Source organism: Malania oleifera, chromosome 3 (genome assembly GCF_029873635.1).
Source record: "Malania oleifera isolate guangnan ecotype guangnan chromosome 3, ASM2987363v1, whole genome shotgun sequence".
NCBI lineage: Eukaryota > Viridiplantae > Streptophyta > Magnoliopsida > Santalales > Ximeniaceae > Malania > Malania oleifera.
Window position 1 is genome coordinate 28,109,946 of NC_080419.1, and position 17,152 is coordinate 28,127,097.

Genomic DNA, 17,152 nt, shown 5'->3' on the forward strand with positions numbered 1-17,152 from the left:
TTGATATTTCAAATTTCCAAACCTCTCGATTTTTCCTCGTCGACGAGCTTCTGAATTTCGTCGACGATGACAGAAGGAACTTCGTCGATGAACCCTAGCCTCGTCGACGAACTCTGCTCCATTTACCATTTTATCTTTCTTTTACATAGTTAACCCATATATCATGGTTCGGGTTCTTAAGTAACTACACAAGGTCACCTCATCTCACAGCGATTACATTGTTACATACACAACTACACTGTGACGACTCAGTACCACAGTGATTACATTGCTACATACGAAACTACACAAGGTTACCTAGTCTTACAATGATTACATTGATACATACGCAACTACGATGCGACGACTTAGGCCCACAGTGATTACATTGCTACTTACGGTGTAGTATACACCCTTCGGTGACCAGCCGGAACATACTGGTGATATTTCACACCCTGGATATAGAGCTGGCCACTCTCGCCCACGGTAGTTAACTGATACATGGCTGTTTTACAAATCCCTAGAATCATTTTGGAACTCACGTTCCTAAACATTTCAGCGTATGATAATAAGACACCACATAGCTATTTTACACTTACTTGGAACAAATACATACAACCATACATATCACACTTATTTGGTTTACGACAAATCATGTCGTACACCACATAACTATTTTACACTTACTTGGAACAAATACATACAATCATACATATCACACTTATTTGGTTTACGACAAATCATATCGTTTACTAATTCAAGTATACAGTTTATGCAAATATGGATTACGGTCACCTCAATAATACAGTTTTAACAAAACCAACAGTTTTCCAAACAAGCTAGAGATGATACCCGAAATCCCATATTTTCCTGAAAACTGTAACTTGAAAATCCCGCATTATTACCCAATGGATTTCCCCAAACAAGTAGCCAAAACATACATACGATCGTAGCCTACAAGCTTACCGATCCTGATTTCGAAAATAAACTGATATAAACTGAATCCTCTTACGTTAACCCGAATTCCAATTATGAACTCTACGGTCCCCAAAACTACAAATCGGGACTCCAAAACCTACAAACCACAGTACAATACAGGCTTTCAATCCGTACTACTACACATATATTGAATTAGAAACGAAAATCGAGTCTTACCTCGATTTTAGCTCAAAACCCAAAATTGCTCGAAACGAGATTCTGATCCGCTAGAAACGTAGAGAATCCTTCATTGATCCTCGCAATAACTTTGGATTTGCGATTTAGGCGACAAAAGGCGAAGAAATCGAGGAGAGAGAGAGAGAGAGAGAGAGAGAGAGAGAGAGAGAGAGAGAGAGAGAGAGAGAGAGAGAAAGAAAGAGAGCTTCGAATTCTAGAGAGAGAGGGAGAGGATTTCCAAAACTTAGCAACTAAGCAATCCCATGAGATCTTTTAAAGGCCTTTGACGATGAGGTCTTCAGGGATTTCGTCGATGAGACAGCGATTTCATCGACGAACTTGATATTTCAAATTTCCAAACCTCTCGATTTTTTCTCGTCGACGAGCTTCTGAATTTCGTCGACGAGGATAGAAGGAACTTCGTCGACGAACCCTGGCCTCGTCGATGAACTCTGCTCCATTTACCATTTTATCTTTCTTTTACATAATTAACCCATATATCATGGTTCGGGTTCTTACACTATGTATCTATAAATAAGAACATTTGTGTTGTGTGAAATGTGCAAGTGAAGTGAGTAAGTGAGGAGTGTGAGAGTGCTGAAGGTGAGAGAGAGAAAAGTGTGAGAAGAGTTAAGTTGAGTGTGTGTCTCCTCCTCTTATTATTCTACCAGATTATAGTATATCTGGTGTGCTCCATGGACGTAGGTCAGATTAGACTGAACCACGTAAATCTGGTGTTCTTATTTTGTGTGCTTATTTTGCTTGTGTGTGTGATTATTGTTCCTAGATCCCTAACAACAACTATCGTAGATGATTACCTACAATCAAGGAAAATAAAAGAGTTCATGAGATCCCACTAACCTTTGTAAGCTGGTCTTTTTCGACACTAAGTTGGAGTTAATACTGATAAAGTATAAGTACTTGTAACCACAATGTCTTAGAGAGTCCTTAATCTCTATCTTGCTCCCTGCTTATCAACACGACATTCCCCACCTTAAATGCTCGTACTGATTTAGGGGTTATGGTATTTATGTGAAGTTACAAACCTTCATATCTCTTCTTAATTCTCTTGGTATTACACATGATCTTTTATTTCCTAGGGGTCGCCTAGGAGCTTCCCTACTAGTTGCCAACAATTTCTTAGTGCATATGGCCTTGTCAATTCTTAGGATTCGTGTTTTGGAGTTATTACTTTTCAATTGAGATTTAAATCTTGGTATTTTAGTCAAGAAGCATAAAAGGGTAGGTCCAATATCTTGGTAGATTATTCAAGTACCTAGAGGGCGTTAGACACCATCATATAAAAAATAAAATAAAAAATTCAATCCTTGGGCAAACATATTGAAATAATAAAACATATTGAAAAAAATAATTAATGAGGGAATGTATGAATTGGAGACGATTACAATTGATTTTGCTACCTCTGTGGCCTCCTTTAATGGAGTGATGAACCGATCTAGAATTTTTAAATTTCACTTGTATTGTGAATTTTTTTTATATCTTACTTTCTCAATAGGTTTATAAATTTTAACTAGTCAATCTGTAGACACCTCATTTTGTCAAGCCATTATATAGCAAAATTTTAGGGGTTTGATTCTTGTCTTTTAATTTAGTCAAATTGCTTTGGTGTCATCTAAGGTTTTCACCTAGTCGGATGTCTCAATTGATTCTTTTGACCTCACCACGTTGAAATGAGATTTCATTAAGCAGGGTTTTTTGTATATGTTTTTTGCATCATGAGTATTTATAAGTAAAATTTTAAAGGGGAAAAATATTATTCTTCATTCTTAGGCTATTGTTGTTGGGCTTTCTTCATCACTTGCGTACACAGGAGAAGGGTCACAATGTTAGTTCATATGTTAAAGCATTTTGGACCCATTATGAGCCAATTTTGTGTTTTAAAGCCATTGTGAACCCATGTTGGGCCTATTGTTGAAAAGGCATCTCTTGAGCTTTATTTATAGTGAATTAAGGCCAATTGTGGGTTTGGATTTTAAATTGAAGCCCAATTTTGGGCTGAAGCAGCAAGGGCCCAATTTAAAGGCCTCTGGTGGTTGGAGTTGGTAGCCTCTCTTATAGCTCCTTCCTCATGCACCATTTTCCAAAGTGGTTGGTTCCCATGCCAAATTGCCTAAAAATAGGGGCAAAGTGCAAATTCATAGAGGGGAAAATTTGACATAGAGAGGGTAAAAACAAGTACTAAAAAAGGGTAATTGGAGAAACTCTAAAAAACCATTGAGAGAAAATAAAAGCCATCAAGAAGGGCATTAAGAGGATGCCAAGGCAATAATTTGAGGAAGCTTACTGTATTTAAAGCCAAAAAAAAAGAAGTTTAGTGGGCAATTGCAGTAAAGAAAGGTAACGAGAAAGAAGACCAAAGAGGTAGGTACCCCAATCCCTACTTCCATCTCATTTTTAGCCATAAATGTTTGCTTGAATAATTAATTAAGTTTAACAGTGTTGAATTGTTCCAAATTACAAAATGTTTTGAATACTGATCAAGTTCCTCAGTTATAAACCTAAATTAAGCCAAAACAGCCTCAGCAAGTACCCAAAAATTCAAAAATCCCTAAAGAGTGCTAAAATTAGAATCAAAAAGAAAAGAAGAAGAAAAAACTTTGCCAAAAAAACCCTTCAGAAATCCCACATAGACCCGAGGCAAGGCCTGAAATTTTGACCTATACACCCAAATAGCCAACCTGAATACTCGAGTCAAACCACCCAGACTCGGGTCAACATGACCCAAACCCAAATCAGGCCAACTCATATCCAATAACCAAATCTGATGTGAGTCAACTGACCTATATACCCTAGACCTAAACCCACTTATGAACTAAACCCTTAACCCAACTTACCTAAGATCCCATCCCACAAACCCATTTATCCTAGTCAGGGCCAATCTCAAAACCCAAAACCCAAACCCACCTAAAATCTAAGCCCTAAATCCCCTTTAATTCATTGGGCCCAACTTAACTAAAACCTAGCCCCAGACCTAAACTAACACTAACCCAACCTCAGTTAATCAACCGAGCCCCTCAGCTTTGTTTCATTCACATGAAAATCAAGGAAACAATAAAAAGAAAGGGAGAGAGAAAGCAAAAAAGGAAGGGAAAATGGGGTTTACTCTAGGCTTTGCCATTGAGTATTCATCCAAACCTACAGAACAAAGAGAAAAGAGAAAGAAAGATTTGAGAGATCAAAGGAGTAGAGAGGAATTTGAGAGTGAGATTGAGGAAGAGAGATTTGAGAAGAGAAAGATTGAAAAGATTAGAGAGAACCATAAGAAAGAAGAGGGAGAGAGAGAGAGAGAGAGAGAGAGAGAGAGAGAGAGAGAGAGAGAATAAGAAAGAAAAGAAAGAAAAAGAAAAAGAATATACACACACACACATTTAAGTTAAAAGAAAAAAAAAATTCTACCATTAAAGAGCTCATGGATGGGTGACACATGGCGAACTTTGGTCTCTTCTCGCCTTTTCTCCTCTCCTCTGAACCATCCCCCATTTTTTATTTAAAAATAAATTTTAAAATTGATTTGTAATTCATTTTTAATTCAAAAAATTGGAAATTTAATAGAAAAATAAAAAATAAAGAAAAACTGCATTAGTTATTTTTGACTAAGAGAACCCAAAAAATAAAAAATTTGAAAATTTTAAAAATAAATAAAAATTGAGAAAATCTTCAAAAATATTGGAAATTGCAAAAAAAGTCATGAAAAATAGAGAAAAGTTTAGGAAAAATTATTGGATCATTTTTGCTCAATTTTGTTCACTTTTCTTAAATGGTTTGGTTTATTGCATACCTTACTTGCCACATGAATGTGTGTTTTCGTTTTCTTCTATGGGTGCATGTGCTTGCATGTTTGTGTTTGTGTTTGTGTGTGTGTGTGTGTACCACCATTATGAGAAGGGTATGTTCATCTAATGGAATCCTTCAAAAACCATTTTGGTCCACAATGCTAAGGTGTTTGCACATATCAACATCAATCTAGACCCGATCTCGAGACCCGATTGCCATATGGACCTTCTCAAAACCCACCAACCGCTTAATTAGAGCATGTTTTTCCTTTGTCAATGTGGAGAACATAAGAATTGTGTGGGATCCATCTATAGAGCTTATGTTTTGTACATCTACACGTACACTAAATGAGAGTTTGTTACATTTGGCATGGACAACTTGGAAAGTTTTGCTTTGACGAGTTTAGTTTCTCAATGCACGAAGACTAGTAATCGCTACTGAAATTGTCGTCGGGGCTTCTGCCATGGTTTGGATGAATTTGTTGTAGCTCAACCCATACCCAAAAGGAAATACTGTAGGACCCTTATAGATTTTGGTAGGTCTGACCTGGGTAGCTTGTTGATGGGTCATATCGCATGGCCATATTGGTCATTGGCACCTTAGCTAGGTAGTCATTCGGATACCAAAGTCATAGGCAACTTTCATCCTACACCCAATCAAAAAGAAAAAAGAAGAACAAAATTATAATAGATCTAATAATAAAAAAGTTGAAGAAAGAAAGAATGGAAATTGAACCGAAAAGAGAGTGACAATCCAATGTTTTGATTTTCTACTCATTTTTACCCAAACAAATAAAATAAAATAAAAAAGAAGACCTCGATTAGTTGTTCCAAGCAAAACATCTGTAAAGGCTTGTCCGCCAGCTTGACGTGGATACCCAACTCATAGAATTGTTGCAATATGAGGATTATCCTTCGTAGAACGAGACATCGATAGGCCCACCAGAAATCATGACCAAGATAGCCGATTCCTTCAGAGAGGCCCAAGCTACTCTTAAAATGAGCTCTTGTTGTAGTCCAGGTAAGAGTAATCCAGAGTCCTGTCTAAAGACTCTGCTTCAATAGACTGGTCCATACCCATGACTAAGATAGTGGTGTGAGCATTTTGGGCTGCCATCTCAGCACTTGCAAGCAAAATTATTGCTGCGGGCCACACCGTCGGAGCAACCTAGTTGATTAAAAGTCTTTGCGTACTTGCCAATCCCTTGTAGAGTACTTGTGTATGCACATAGTACTACACTTGCCATGTTTCGATGATGTGAAGTTGACAAGGGCAATGAATGCTCATGGTTCTGTAGAAGAACAATGCCTTGTTGGGCAACCTCAAGGGCAAGACTTTGGTGGGCAGGGATGCACACGTTTGTAGGGCCTAACCCAAAGGTTTTTGTAGATGGATCACCGTCAAACATGCCCAGCCTCATTTGGACGGTAAGCGTGTTGGTTAAGGCCCAATTTATATCTGTCTCATTCAACTTGCCCTTTTGCATGACTGTCATAGTGTGGAGTGCTAGGAAAGATCCACTATTCAAGTATTCATATCCAATCCTGGTAAATTTGAAATTTTCAAAGAAGAAAAAACCCTTAGTTTTATTTATTATCTGCATTCAACTTTCGATAAAAGATGTTAAGGTGCTACTCGTCTGCTTTGATGGATTGAGCAGCTGCATCTTTAGGTGTTTGTGTGTAGTGTTAATAATCGTATAATACCTCAACTGAGTCACAATCAGACACAATATATTTGCTTGTTTTGACCGCCACCAAGAGAAATTAATCAATGTTTAAAAAGTACACAATATAATAATGGTGATAATGAGCGTCATCCATTCAATTGACTAATTATGTCGACCCTAAAGTTCCATTGACCACGAATTATGTTACGGAGGTTGGGATCAGCGTAAGTGTGTTTTCCGTTAACCTGGTTGTAGGAACACATGACACTAGCAACTTGACCTTCCGCCACACATTCCTTAAATGACACATTCTTGCTAACCTTAGACCCAAAAAATTTATTTAAATAGATGTTAAAAAGGTATAAAAAAAATTAATAAGTTATCATAAATATTCTATATATTTGCAAATTAAAGTCGTCTAATTTTTTTTTTCTCTTACTATTTTTACATTAACAGACATAAGCATATAAAATTTTGCTTTTGAAAATGAAAATAGTGATTTGTATTATGCATATTTTGTCGAGGTCATAAGCTGTGTAGTGCTTACAGCAAGCGAGCGACCTTGAGGCGGTTGCCGCCGTCAATGCTGTGGAGTCCCTTGACGGAGTTGACGGCGTACTTTGCAACGGTGGTGGGGTCTTCACCGGGACTATGTGTAATAACCCCAAAAAGGGATATAGAAGATTAGTGGAGTGATTCCAAAAAAATAATAATAATAATTAATTAATCGGATTTAAAAAAAAGAAAAAAAATAATTAAAATTTATTTTTATTATTATTATTATTATCCTGAAGCTTAGAAGCTTCGAGATTTCTTTCTTTCTTCTTCTTTTCTTCTTCTTTTCTTCTTTTCCTGAGTGCGCAGGTTCTCTCTCTCTCCTCTTATTCTCTCTCCCTCTCTTTTCGATTTCGTGGTGGATTTTCACCCGATCAAAAATCGGAAGATACCGCTGCACTCCATTCTCCGCTGCCGTCATTTCTACCAGAACGGATCAGTGGTAGGAGCGGCGTAAACATATCTCCTTGGGTAAGTCAATTTTTCTTTTTTATTTAATTTCTTGCAAATTATAAACTCAATTGACGAACGAACACCACTACGAGAATTTAGAGATGATTCTCTACAAGTCTAGCGGGACGGAATTCTTGTGGGATTGTCGTGAGCAAAATCCCAAATTTGGGGTGCGAGGGTTATTAAGGGACTTATTTTTAATTAATTAGTATTAATTTAAAAATTCTAAAATGTTGAGCATCTAGGGTTGAAGTAGGATTTATGAAATTTAGGGTCCGGGTGAGCGCCGCGGGTGTAATTTTGGGACTCACAAGCAAAATTCAGAAAATTAAGTGAGGTTGTTAAATGTTAGTTTAAATATTAATTTGAGGTATATGGAGCCTAGGGAAGGTTAGATGAGTATTATTTTAAAGAAATAGATTAAATAATCTAGGAAAAATGTAAATTTCAGGAGTTGAATTTCAGGCGCCAAGAGCGTAGGATTTGAGGTTTTAGCGAGACTCTTAGTAAGTCAGGTAAGGGGAATAAATTATAACAGTATTTTTAGAATTACTATTTAAATTAATATGTGAAAACGTGCTTATGGTATTTTGTCTAGAAATTATTATGATATAAATATTAGATAAATTGTGTGGCATTTGAGTGATTTTAAATTGTGATATTTTGGAGTGTGAAAATAATATGTTATGAATATTAGATGAAAATTGTGTAGCACATGACATGTGTTGAAAAATGTGAAATATAATGTTGGGTATTTTCTAAGAAAATAATGAAATGTGACATTTATTTGTGAGTGGAAATTATTTGCATGAGAAATGAGTTTGTACAAATTATTGATATGAGTATTTTGAAAAAATATGAAAAATACGTGAAATATGATATATGTTATTACGAGATGATGAAATGTGCATAGAAAATGATGAAAATATTTATATTGAACTGAATTGTGATATACTGGAATATGATTGATAAAATGTCAATACCGCACAATGATTGCTGGTATGTGGTAGTAAACTCTGTTGGATGGTTACGATATTGAGTACGATACCGTTGCTAGTGGTATTAGTGCAACCATACGGACTCTTGAAGCGTAAAAGAATGATAAAATTGGCTAAAATGAAAAATGAAAAAAGAATAGAAATTGAGAAATAAAGAATGACAAAATTGAGAAAAGAAACCGTGTGAGTTAATAATATAAATAATTGAGGCAAAGTGAAACTCTCCGCTTGAGGGCTTACTGAGTAAGGTAAGTGCTCTGATAAATATCAGATGTGGTCATATCTGACTGCATAACGTGTTAGAGCAGAGGGAAGATACTTGTATGGGCGAGTAACCTTCCCTATTCTCAGGAATTTCGCAGTAAATATGTGTTGGAATGATTGAATTTTAGAAATGGTTTTAAAGCTTATAAAAGCTTGTGTTGTATATCTATATGATTATGAAAATATATATATATATATCAGTGTATTTTCTCAGATGAAAAGATAGTTTGAAAAGTAAAGTGTATTATAACTGAACTTATATATTCACATACTATAAATAACTTATTTCTTCTTACTGAGATGTGTCTCACCCAAATTATCTAATTTTTTTCAAGGAACAGGGATAGAGCAGATGATAGAGCTCCGTGATCATAAGGAATCAGGACCCTGATACACATGGTGAGTTTTTGGATTAGGGGATGTGTTATTTCCCTAGAGTTGGGTTGTTTTGAGTTTGTGATGATGATATATATATGTGTATGTAGATATTCTGGATATTGTATTCTGGATGATATAAATATATTGTCTTTCGCTTTTAGGATGTAATAATGAAATGACTTTTTACCCGGTATCCAATGCGGGTCAGGTCGTACGAATGATAGTAGGATTGTTGACGTAACTGATTTGTGAATGTTATGGATGACGTGTGATTATTTATTTATTACTGAGAAAAAAATTGTACGAAAATCGGGGCATCACACTATTTCACGTATGGGCTTCAATACATTAGCCTACCCACTCTTCCATCGTACATTGCCCTTGTTTCATCTAAATAATATGTTTTTTAGTATTTAATATAATTGCTTCTACATCTTAATTTATCACAAAAATTAATAGTTATAAAATTTAAATTACTCAAAAGGGAGTGGAAATATTAGCTATTTATATTTAGTTTATCCTTATTATTATGTATTATGGTATTTTAATATTTTAGTCTATTATTATGTTTGTCTTTATAAAAAAAAAAACCTTTGAAAAATCTCGGAAGTTTGTTTAAAAAATGTTAAAGATGGCTTGAAAAACTTTACTAAGATTTTGAAAAAGGGAATCGGGAGTAAAAAAAAAAACCTTTGGATGATTTTTTTGTTTTTTGTGTCCCCTATTATAATAAAAAGGGCAATGAACATTTCAGGTCTTACTTGTATTAGTTCTGAAAGAGGTTTTTCTAACAAAATCCTCTCTTTTGAGGGTCTTATTAGACATTCCTAAATCACACCTTATTTTAGTTATATTCCATTAATTGTGTATATATGTTAACTTATTTGTTTATTTAAAAAGGAGTAAATTGAAAGGTTATTAAAATTTAATTTGGGGGATAATTTTTAGTTAATTAGGTGTTGTTCACAAAACTGGTGCACAGGTGGTGCGAATATCTTTCCCTAACATAACCGAACTCCCGATCCCGATTTTGGTATACACAGACTGATACTATTCTTAATTAAGTAGTAACCATGTGTTTTAACCACACTAAGAAAAAAATATTAATGGTGACTCCAAATTTCAATTTTTCTAAAAAAAGCACACCATATTTTTATATTCCCTCGCCTCCCACGGCATGCTTCGCTCTTGGGACGTTGGGACAAACTTATCTTACAATTTGGAAGCACAAATTATAGCCATACATTAAATAACAAAGTTCACTCTTTATTTATTTTTTCAACATTTCAAAGATAAATTACTGCACATGGTTTTCTTAATTTCTCATGGTCTTCCTTTTAGCCAATTTGTATATTCACTAAGTAAATAACCATGCCTGAATTTCCATAGAGTTTGGCTATGGACATTCTTATTTAGGTTTATTTAATAATATAGAAAAAGGAAAATTGTGTCATGTTGCTCCAACTGCCATTGAGAGCTTTGATTTCTTTCATAATGGTCAACTTGCTTGGAGAGAAATGGAATGCTTAAGATTACCAATGTGAAGGGTATGCTTGCCCATTGGAATTCTTCGAATTCCTTGTTCGTCCACAATGCTAAGATGTTTGCACACATCAACATTAATTTTGACACGTTCATAAGACCTGACTACCATGTGGACCTTTTCAAACCCCACTAACTGCTTGATCGGAGTCTCTTTTCCTTTTGGTGATGTGGAGAACAATAGAACGGTGTGGGACCCATCTACAGAGCCTATGTTTTGTACTTTCACATGTACACCCAATGAGAGTTTGTTACAATTGGCGTGGGTGACCGGGATGGTGTTGCTCTGTTGGGTTGAGTTTTTCAAAATGGGAACATAAATTGTTGTTGGGGCTTCAATCATTGTGTGGACAAATTTGGTGTAACTCAATCCAAATCCAAAGAGAAATACTACTGGGCCCTTGTAAAATCGGTGGGTCCGACCTGGGTAGCCGGTTGATGGGTTGGCTCGCATGGCCATGTTGGTCATTGGCACCTTAGCCAAGTAGCTGTTGGGATACCATGTCATAGGCAACTTACCACCTACATCCAACCAAAAATAAAAATCATTAACTAAAATTGACATTGAACTAATAATGAAAAAAATATAGAAGAGAGAAACTAACCGAGCTTTAAAAAAGTAATCCTCCAAAATTTCAATTCTTGGTTTTCTTCTTTAAAAAATAAAGTAAACTAAATACCTGGATTGACTGTTCCAAACAAAATATCTGCAATTGCTTGTCCACCGGCTTGACCTGGATACCCTGCCCATAGAATTGCAGAGACCTGAGGATTTTTCTTAGCGAAGGAGACATCAATAGGTCCACCAGACATCAAAACCAAGATGGTTGGACCTTTTGAGTTTTGAGCCACTCTTGAAATGAGCTCCTCTTGGCGTCCAGGTAAGAGCAATGAGGTCCGATCTATGGACTCGGTTTCAATGGATTGATTATAGCCCATCACTAAGATGGTGGCATCAGAATTTCGGGCTACAACCTCTGCGCTTTTGAAAAATTGGTCGTCATTGCAGAACACACCATCAAAGCACCCTGGTTGATGAACAGTCTTTGCATACTTGCTAATCCCTTGTAGAGGACTTGTGTACGCACATGGCACACCTGCAATTCATAAAATCATACAAATCAATAATGGCTCAAATTTCACAGCCCATATACAAGGCCCATATATGTTGGGCTTCAAATATCAATGTTTTGGCCCATATAATTACCGTGATAGTCTCCAATCATGGTAAGTGTAGCATCAGAGTTGGGTCCAATGACTGCCACAGTTCGATGATGCGAAGTTGACAAGGGCAGTGATTTTCCAATATTCTTAAGAAGGACAATGCCTTGTTGGGCTGCCTCAAGGGCAAGGCCTTGGTGGGCTAGGCTGCACACATCTGCTGGGCCCAAGTGTCCATAAGTTTGAGTAGATGGATCACCATCAAACAAGCCCAACCTCATCTGGACAGTTAGCAAATTAGTTAAGGCCCAGTTAACATCTGCTTCGCTTAATTTTCCGGCCTCTATAGCTGCCCCCGTGTGCAATGCTAGGAAATATCCACAGTCCAAATCCAACCCTGGTAAATTTGAAATTAAAAAAAAAAAGAACATAGTTTTATTTTTAATCCATAGTACATTTAGATTAAAACAAAAATTTTTTTTTTTTTGGAAATAGACATACTAAAAAAATAGGCAAGTAGACATGAAAAAATATTTTCCACATTTGGGAACTTGGAATTCAAGCATTGGAACTAGATTTTTGTGGATTTAGACAACGCAACACAAAAATTGAGTCAATTTTCTTCCAAATCTATACAAACTAAATTTAAGATTCAAAATCTATAATTTTAAATGCATGATTAATTAAAATGGATTAGTCGTTGATGACTTATCTATCTATTTAAGATATATGTATATAAAATAGAATTTGATTTTAAAAAGAAAGACATTTATATATATATTTTTCACAATTTTTTGAAATTTTAACTTTAAAATTTTTGTCAAATGATTTGATAACTTATAAAAAAGAAAAATGTTTAGGTCACAGGCTCGTGCGACAACACGAGAGAGTAGAAGAGGGGTTGCCGCCTCAAATTTCATTACCTTTTATTTTGTCATGTGAGTTTATGATAGTCACAATCATGCTCATAACATTGTTCTATAGAAAATGAAATATGAGGGCACCACTTACCTGATTTGATGGTTAGAGCAGCTGCATCTTCAGGTGTTTTTGTGTAGTGTTGATCATTATATATAACATCAACCGAGTCACAATCAGATACAATGTACCTGCATATTTAGACCCATCAAGAAAAAGTGATCGATGGCTTGAAAATTGGTTGTGCACACTGTAAAATGGTAATTATGAGTAGATAATCGCTCATCAATCGCCCATCCAGTTGACTAATTATACTAACCCATTAAGATGCCATTGACCACGAACAATGTTGCGGAGGTTGGGATCGCCACAGCTGGGTTTTCCATTAATTTGATTGAAGGAACACATGACACTGGCAACATGGCCTTCTTCCACACACGCCTTAAATGGCACATTGAAAGTTTCCTCCAAATCTTGCTCGCTTACCTGGGATCCAAACAATATTTTTAGACGCATAAATAAATAAGTATTAAACATAAAAAGTAAAATTATAAATTCATGGTTTTTTTTTTAATTCCTAGTTAAAACTACTTAATCTTTATAAGATTAATAAAGCCCTTTATCATTATTTATATATGCATTGACGTAAGCATTAAAAAAAAAATACTACACAAATCCATGCTTTTGAAAATAAAAACAATGAGTATGTTGGAGATGTGACTAATATTGAGTGGAATGCATGCGCTGGGAAAGTATAGCGAAATAAAGAACAAATAAACTCGTTGTAGGAAGAAATCGTTGACTGTTTGGTCGACGGTATGAGCGATGGTTTGCTCTCAGTATCAAACCGTCGACGGTTTTAGTCCATACTATCGATGGTTTGCTAAACTGGCAATAGTTTTATTTGGCACATATCACGTATTTTGAATTGAGAGACCATTAGATTGAGAGATTTCAAAGGATTTTCTTCTAAAAATTGTTATAGGAGTGTTTAGATATGGTTTAAGTCTTCTGTAGACATAGGGTTAGAATATAAACAATATTTTGTAACCCTTGATGTAAGCTTGACAATCTGATAGTGAAAATCAGCCGCTTGCTCCTGTGGACGTAGACAGATTGCCGAACCACGTAATTTCTTGTGTCTTTGATTTTATTGTTTTCCATTATTCTCATTGTGATTGCTTGTTCCGTAAATTCATCATTGGGTGCTTGCAGGCTTTGGGTTGTGTGTGTGTTTCCACTGCGCTTTCGAATCACTGTCATAAACTTTAAAATGCATTTAAACATTTGCGTTTCATTTTTAATAAAAGTAAAAATTGAGAATGCGATAATCTTAAAACTCCTCTCACAATTTCATGGCGCCGTCATGCCTATAGCAATTGGTGAGCGTCGACCAGAAAAAGAGTTTAGAGAGTTTCAATCATATCTAAATTCATCGAGTTACAGAATCTCAGATCGTGAATTGAAATGTGAATTCTGATAGAGAAAAAAAAGAAGAAGAGTTAATTACCCGGGCATTGAAGTGGAATCGATCAATACCATTCCAATTCTCAAGGTCATAAGCAGTGTAGTGCTTACAACAAGCGGCGACCTTGAGGTGGTTGCGCTGGGTGATGCTTTGGAGTCCCTTGACGTAGTTGACGGCGAATTGGCCGACGACGAAAGGGTCCTCGCCGGGAGTCTCCTCCGCCCGGCCCCATCTCGGATCCCTCAATATATTGATGTTCGGACTCCAGTATGTCAACCCAGCAGCTCCTCCATTGAACATTGCTCTTCCTTCATCCGACACCACCTGTACACAAAAATGACATGTCCGGATATTTTATTTATTCAGTGGGGGCAAATAAATGTATAAACAATAAAATATAATAATTTTGTTTATCTTCCAATACAAGTAATTGAAAAATACAAATAAAAAATTAAAAATGAAAATTTGGAAAAAAAATAATTTAATTTTCTCTTATCAATCAATGTTAACAATTAATAGGATAGATTAAGTGAACAATTTTTTTAATTAAGAAGAGTAATTTTAAAATGATTTATTTTGTTTGGGATTATTAATATTTTTAAAATAAAATTATTCCACTCATAAAATGTATGAATAATTGTTTAACATATTCACTAAATAATGCACTTGTTATGATGAAACTTTTTTTTTTTTTTTCCATAGAATTTTGCTCTAAAAACAAATATGTTCCAATTAGGAAATTATTAAATCTATATTATTTTTCTTAAAAAGAGCGTATTAAATTCACATAAAGTTAGATATACCAAAGGTAATATCTCTTATTATTGTAAGATAAGAATTATTCATAGACTAACTCCAAAAACTAAATAAAATATTATTGTTAGGAGAGTGTAGACGTAGGCAATTACTAAGACTGGTATGTAATGAGACTTTGATGCCTTTTTCTATGTCTTAATAATATTAATATTATGTACATTATCTTATAGTCATTATTATTGCTTTTATTTATAATTATTATTGTTGATGTTGTTATATTTTTTTAATTATAATTGTATTAATTAGTATTATTAGCAGTATTTTATTGTTACATCCATTTTTAATTATCAATAATTATGTATGTATATATATATATATAAAATAGAGTTATGCTATGCGTTTGAGGGCTGTAATGATACAGACCCGTGACACTAAGCATTTTTCGTATATATATATGAATGACATGTAACAAGTAAGTAATGACGAATTCACAAATTAGAGAATTTACTACACAAGGCAATAAAGAGAAAAAGTAATGACAACTTTTTGTAACCAACCACATTAAATATATATATTTTAGTTGGGGCAGTGTAATATTGCACTTTAAAAACATCACAAATAATTTAATTTGTATATATTAAATGATAATTTTATTTTTAATTTTTATTTACCACATGAAAATATAAAAGAAGAAATAATGTAAATTCATGATTTTAGTGCAAAAAATAAAGAGTAATACTATTACGTAACATGCAAAAAAAATGAAAAGTATTTTCTAGAACACTAATAATATTTTTCTATCTAAAAATTTATCCAAGAGGAATTAATCTGTAAAATAAAGAAAAAAATTTATTAATTAATTTAAAGGTAAAAGATATTAATTTCCTCCAAAATTTGACTATATATATATATATATATATGTATATATATAATATATAGATTTCTTCTTATTGTAGATAAAAAAATAAAAATTGAAGGGTATTAATGTCCCAAAAATTAAATCTGTAACATTGTCTGATTTTTAAAATAAAGTTCAGGAGATCAAGAGGTATTTTGGTCATTTACTATTTCTACACCTGAAATTTGAAACTTACCACATTATTAAAATACCCTCATCCAATGGCGTAATTAGTTGGTTAATCAAATATAATTTGGACTACCTGTCCAATCTGGCGCCACAGGGAGGCGTTGAAGGAAGCGGCGGTGGTGATGACAAGAGGGAAGCTGGTGGCGCCAGGGAAGGCGCCGCCGAAGTGGACCCCGGGGCCCGTGTCGGAGACGCCGTGGAGGGCCTCTGACCACCACTCGTAGGCCTCGATGCCGAGGCGGGGCACGGCGGAGGCGTTGTCGACCAGCATCAGGATCTTCTCCTGCAGCGTCAGCCGGCCAACCAGGTCCCTCACCCTCCCCCGTATTGGCAGGCTCGCATTGCAAAACCGCAAGCTCTGTGTCAACCCAATTCCTGGGTTGCACGCAAACGGCCCGCGGCCATCCCCACGACCGAACAAACAAATAAAGACGACGAAGAAGAAGAGAGAAGAACTGTAAGAGCCTGACGGAGACATTTCGTCGAACAGGTGGTTGAAATTTTGAGAAGAAGGTTTGTTGGTGAGAAGTAACAGTGATTGAGAATGGGCGGAGGGGGAGGGTATATATAGGTGTGTGTATGGCTTTTCATGATTGGATTTACACGTCAATTATCCTTAAAAGGATTAGGCAGTACTCACTACTGGAGATAGCTAAGCTATAAGAGAAAGAAAGAGCGATGGAGTGGATTGAAGAAGACGAAGAGAGTGAGTTCAACACGCATGTGTGTTCCCCCGTAGGATTTTATTTTACATTTATATAAATATGTATCTTGATGTTAATTTAAATTATTGAATCTATTAAACATAAAGAATGAAGCTATAATTTTTTTTAAAAATATATTATTCTTAACCAAGGTCATATAAATTATTTATATATATAAATGCATGTGTATTATATACTAATTTCATGTCCTGTTAATTTCTTATCCAAATGCATCCTTCTTGAGATTTGAGATTTAATCATTAGATTAAG

The 17,152-nt window shown here is 35.1% G+C and overlaps 1 protein-coding gene and 1 pseudogene across 1 annotated transcript; both read right to left on the reverse strand.

Annotated features, from left to right (window-relative positions):
• Positions 1-5,331: 5,331 nt before the first annotated feature.
• On the reverse strand, positions 5,332-9,615 carry LOC131151229 (beta-D-xylosidase 1-like; annotated as a pseudogene).
• An 885-nt stretch (positions 9,616-10,500) lies between these two features.
• LOC131151063 (probable beta-D-xylosidase 2) lies at positions 10,501-16,583 on the reverse strand. The gene is made up of 7 exons (XM_058102238.1): positions 16,252-16,583; positions 14,378-14,659; positions 13,187-13,353; positions 12,961-13,058; positions 11,996-12,346; positions 11,469-11,885; positions 10,501-11,310 (listed from the first exon to the last, which is right to left on the reverse strand). The coding sequence occupies exons 1-7, from the start codon at positions 16,447-16,449 to the stop codon at positions 10,745-10,747; spliced, it is 2,079 nt and encodes a 692-aa protein (XP_057958221.1). The 5' UTR covers positions 16,450-16,583; the 3' UTR covers positions 10,501-10,744.
• Between the last annotated feature and the right edge of the window lie 569 nt (positions 16,584-17,152).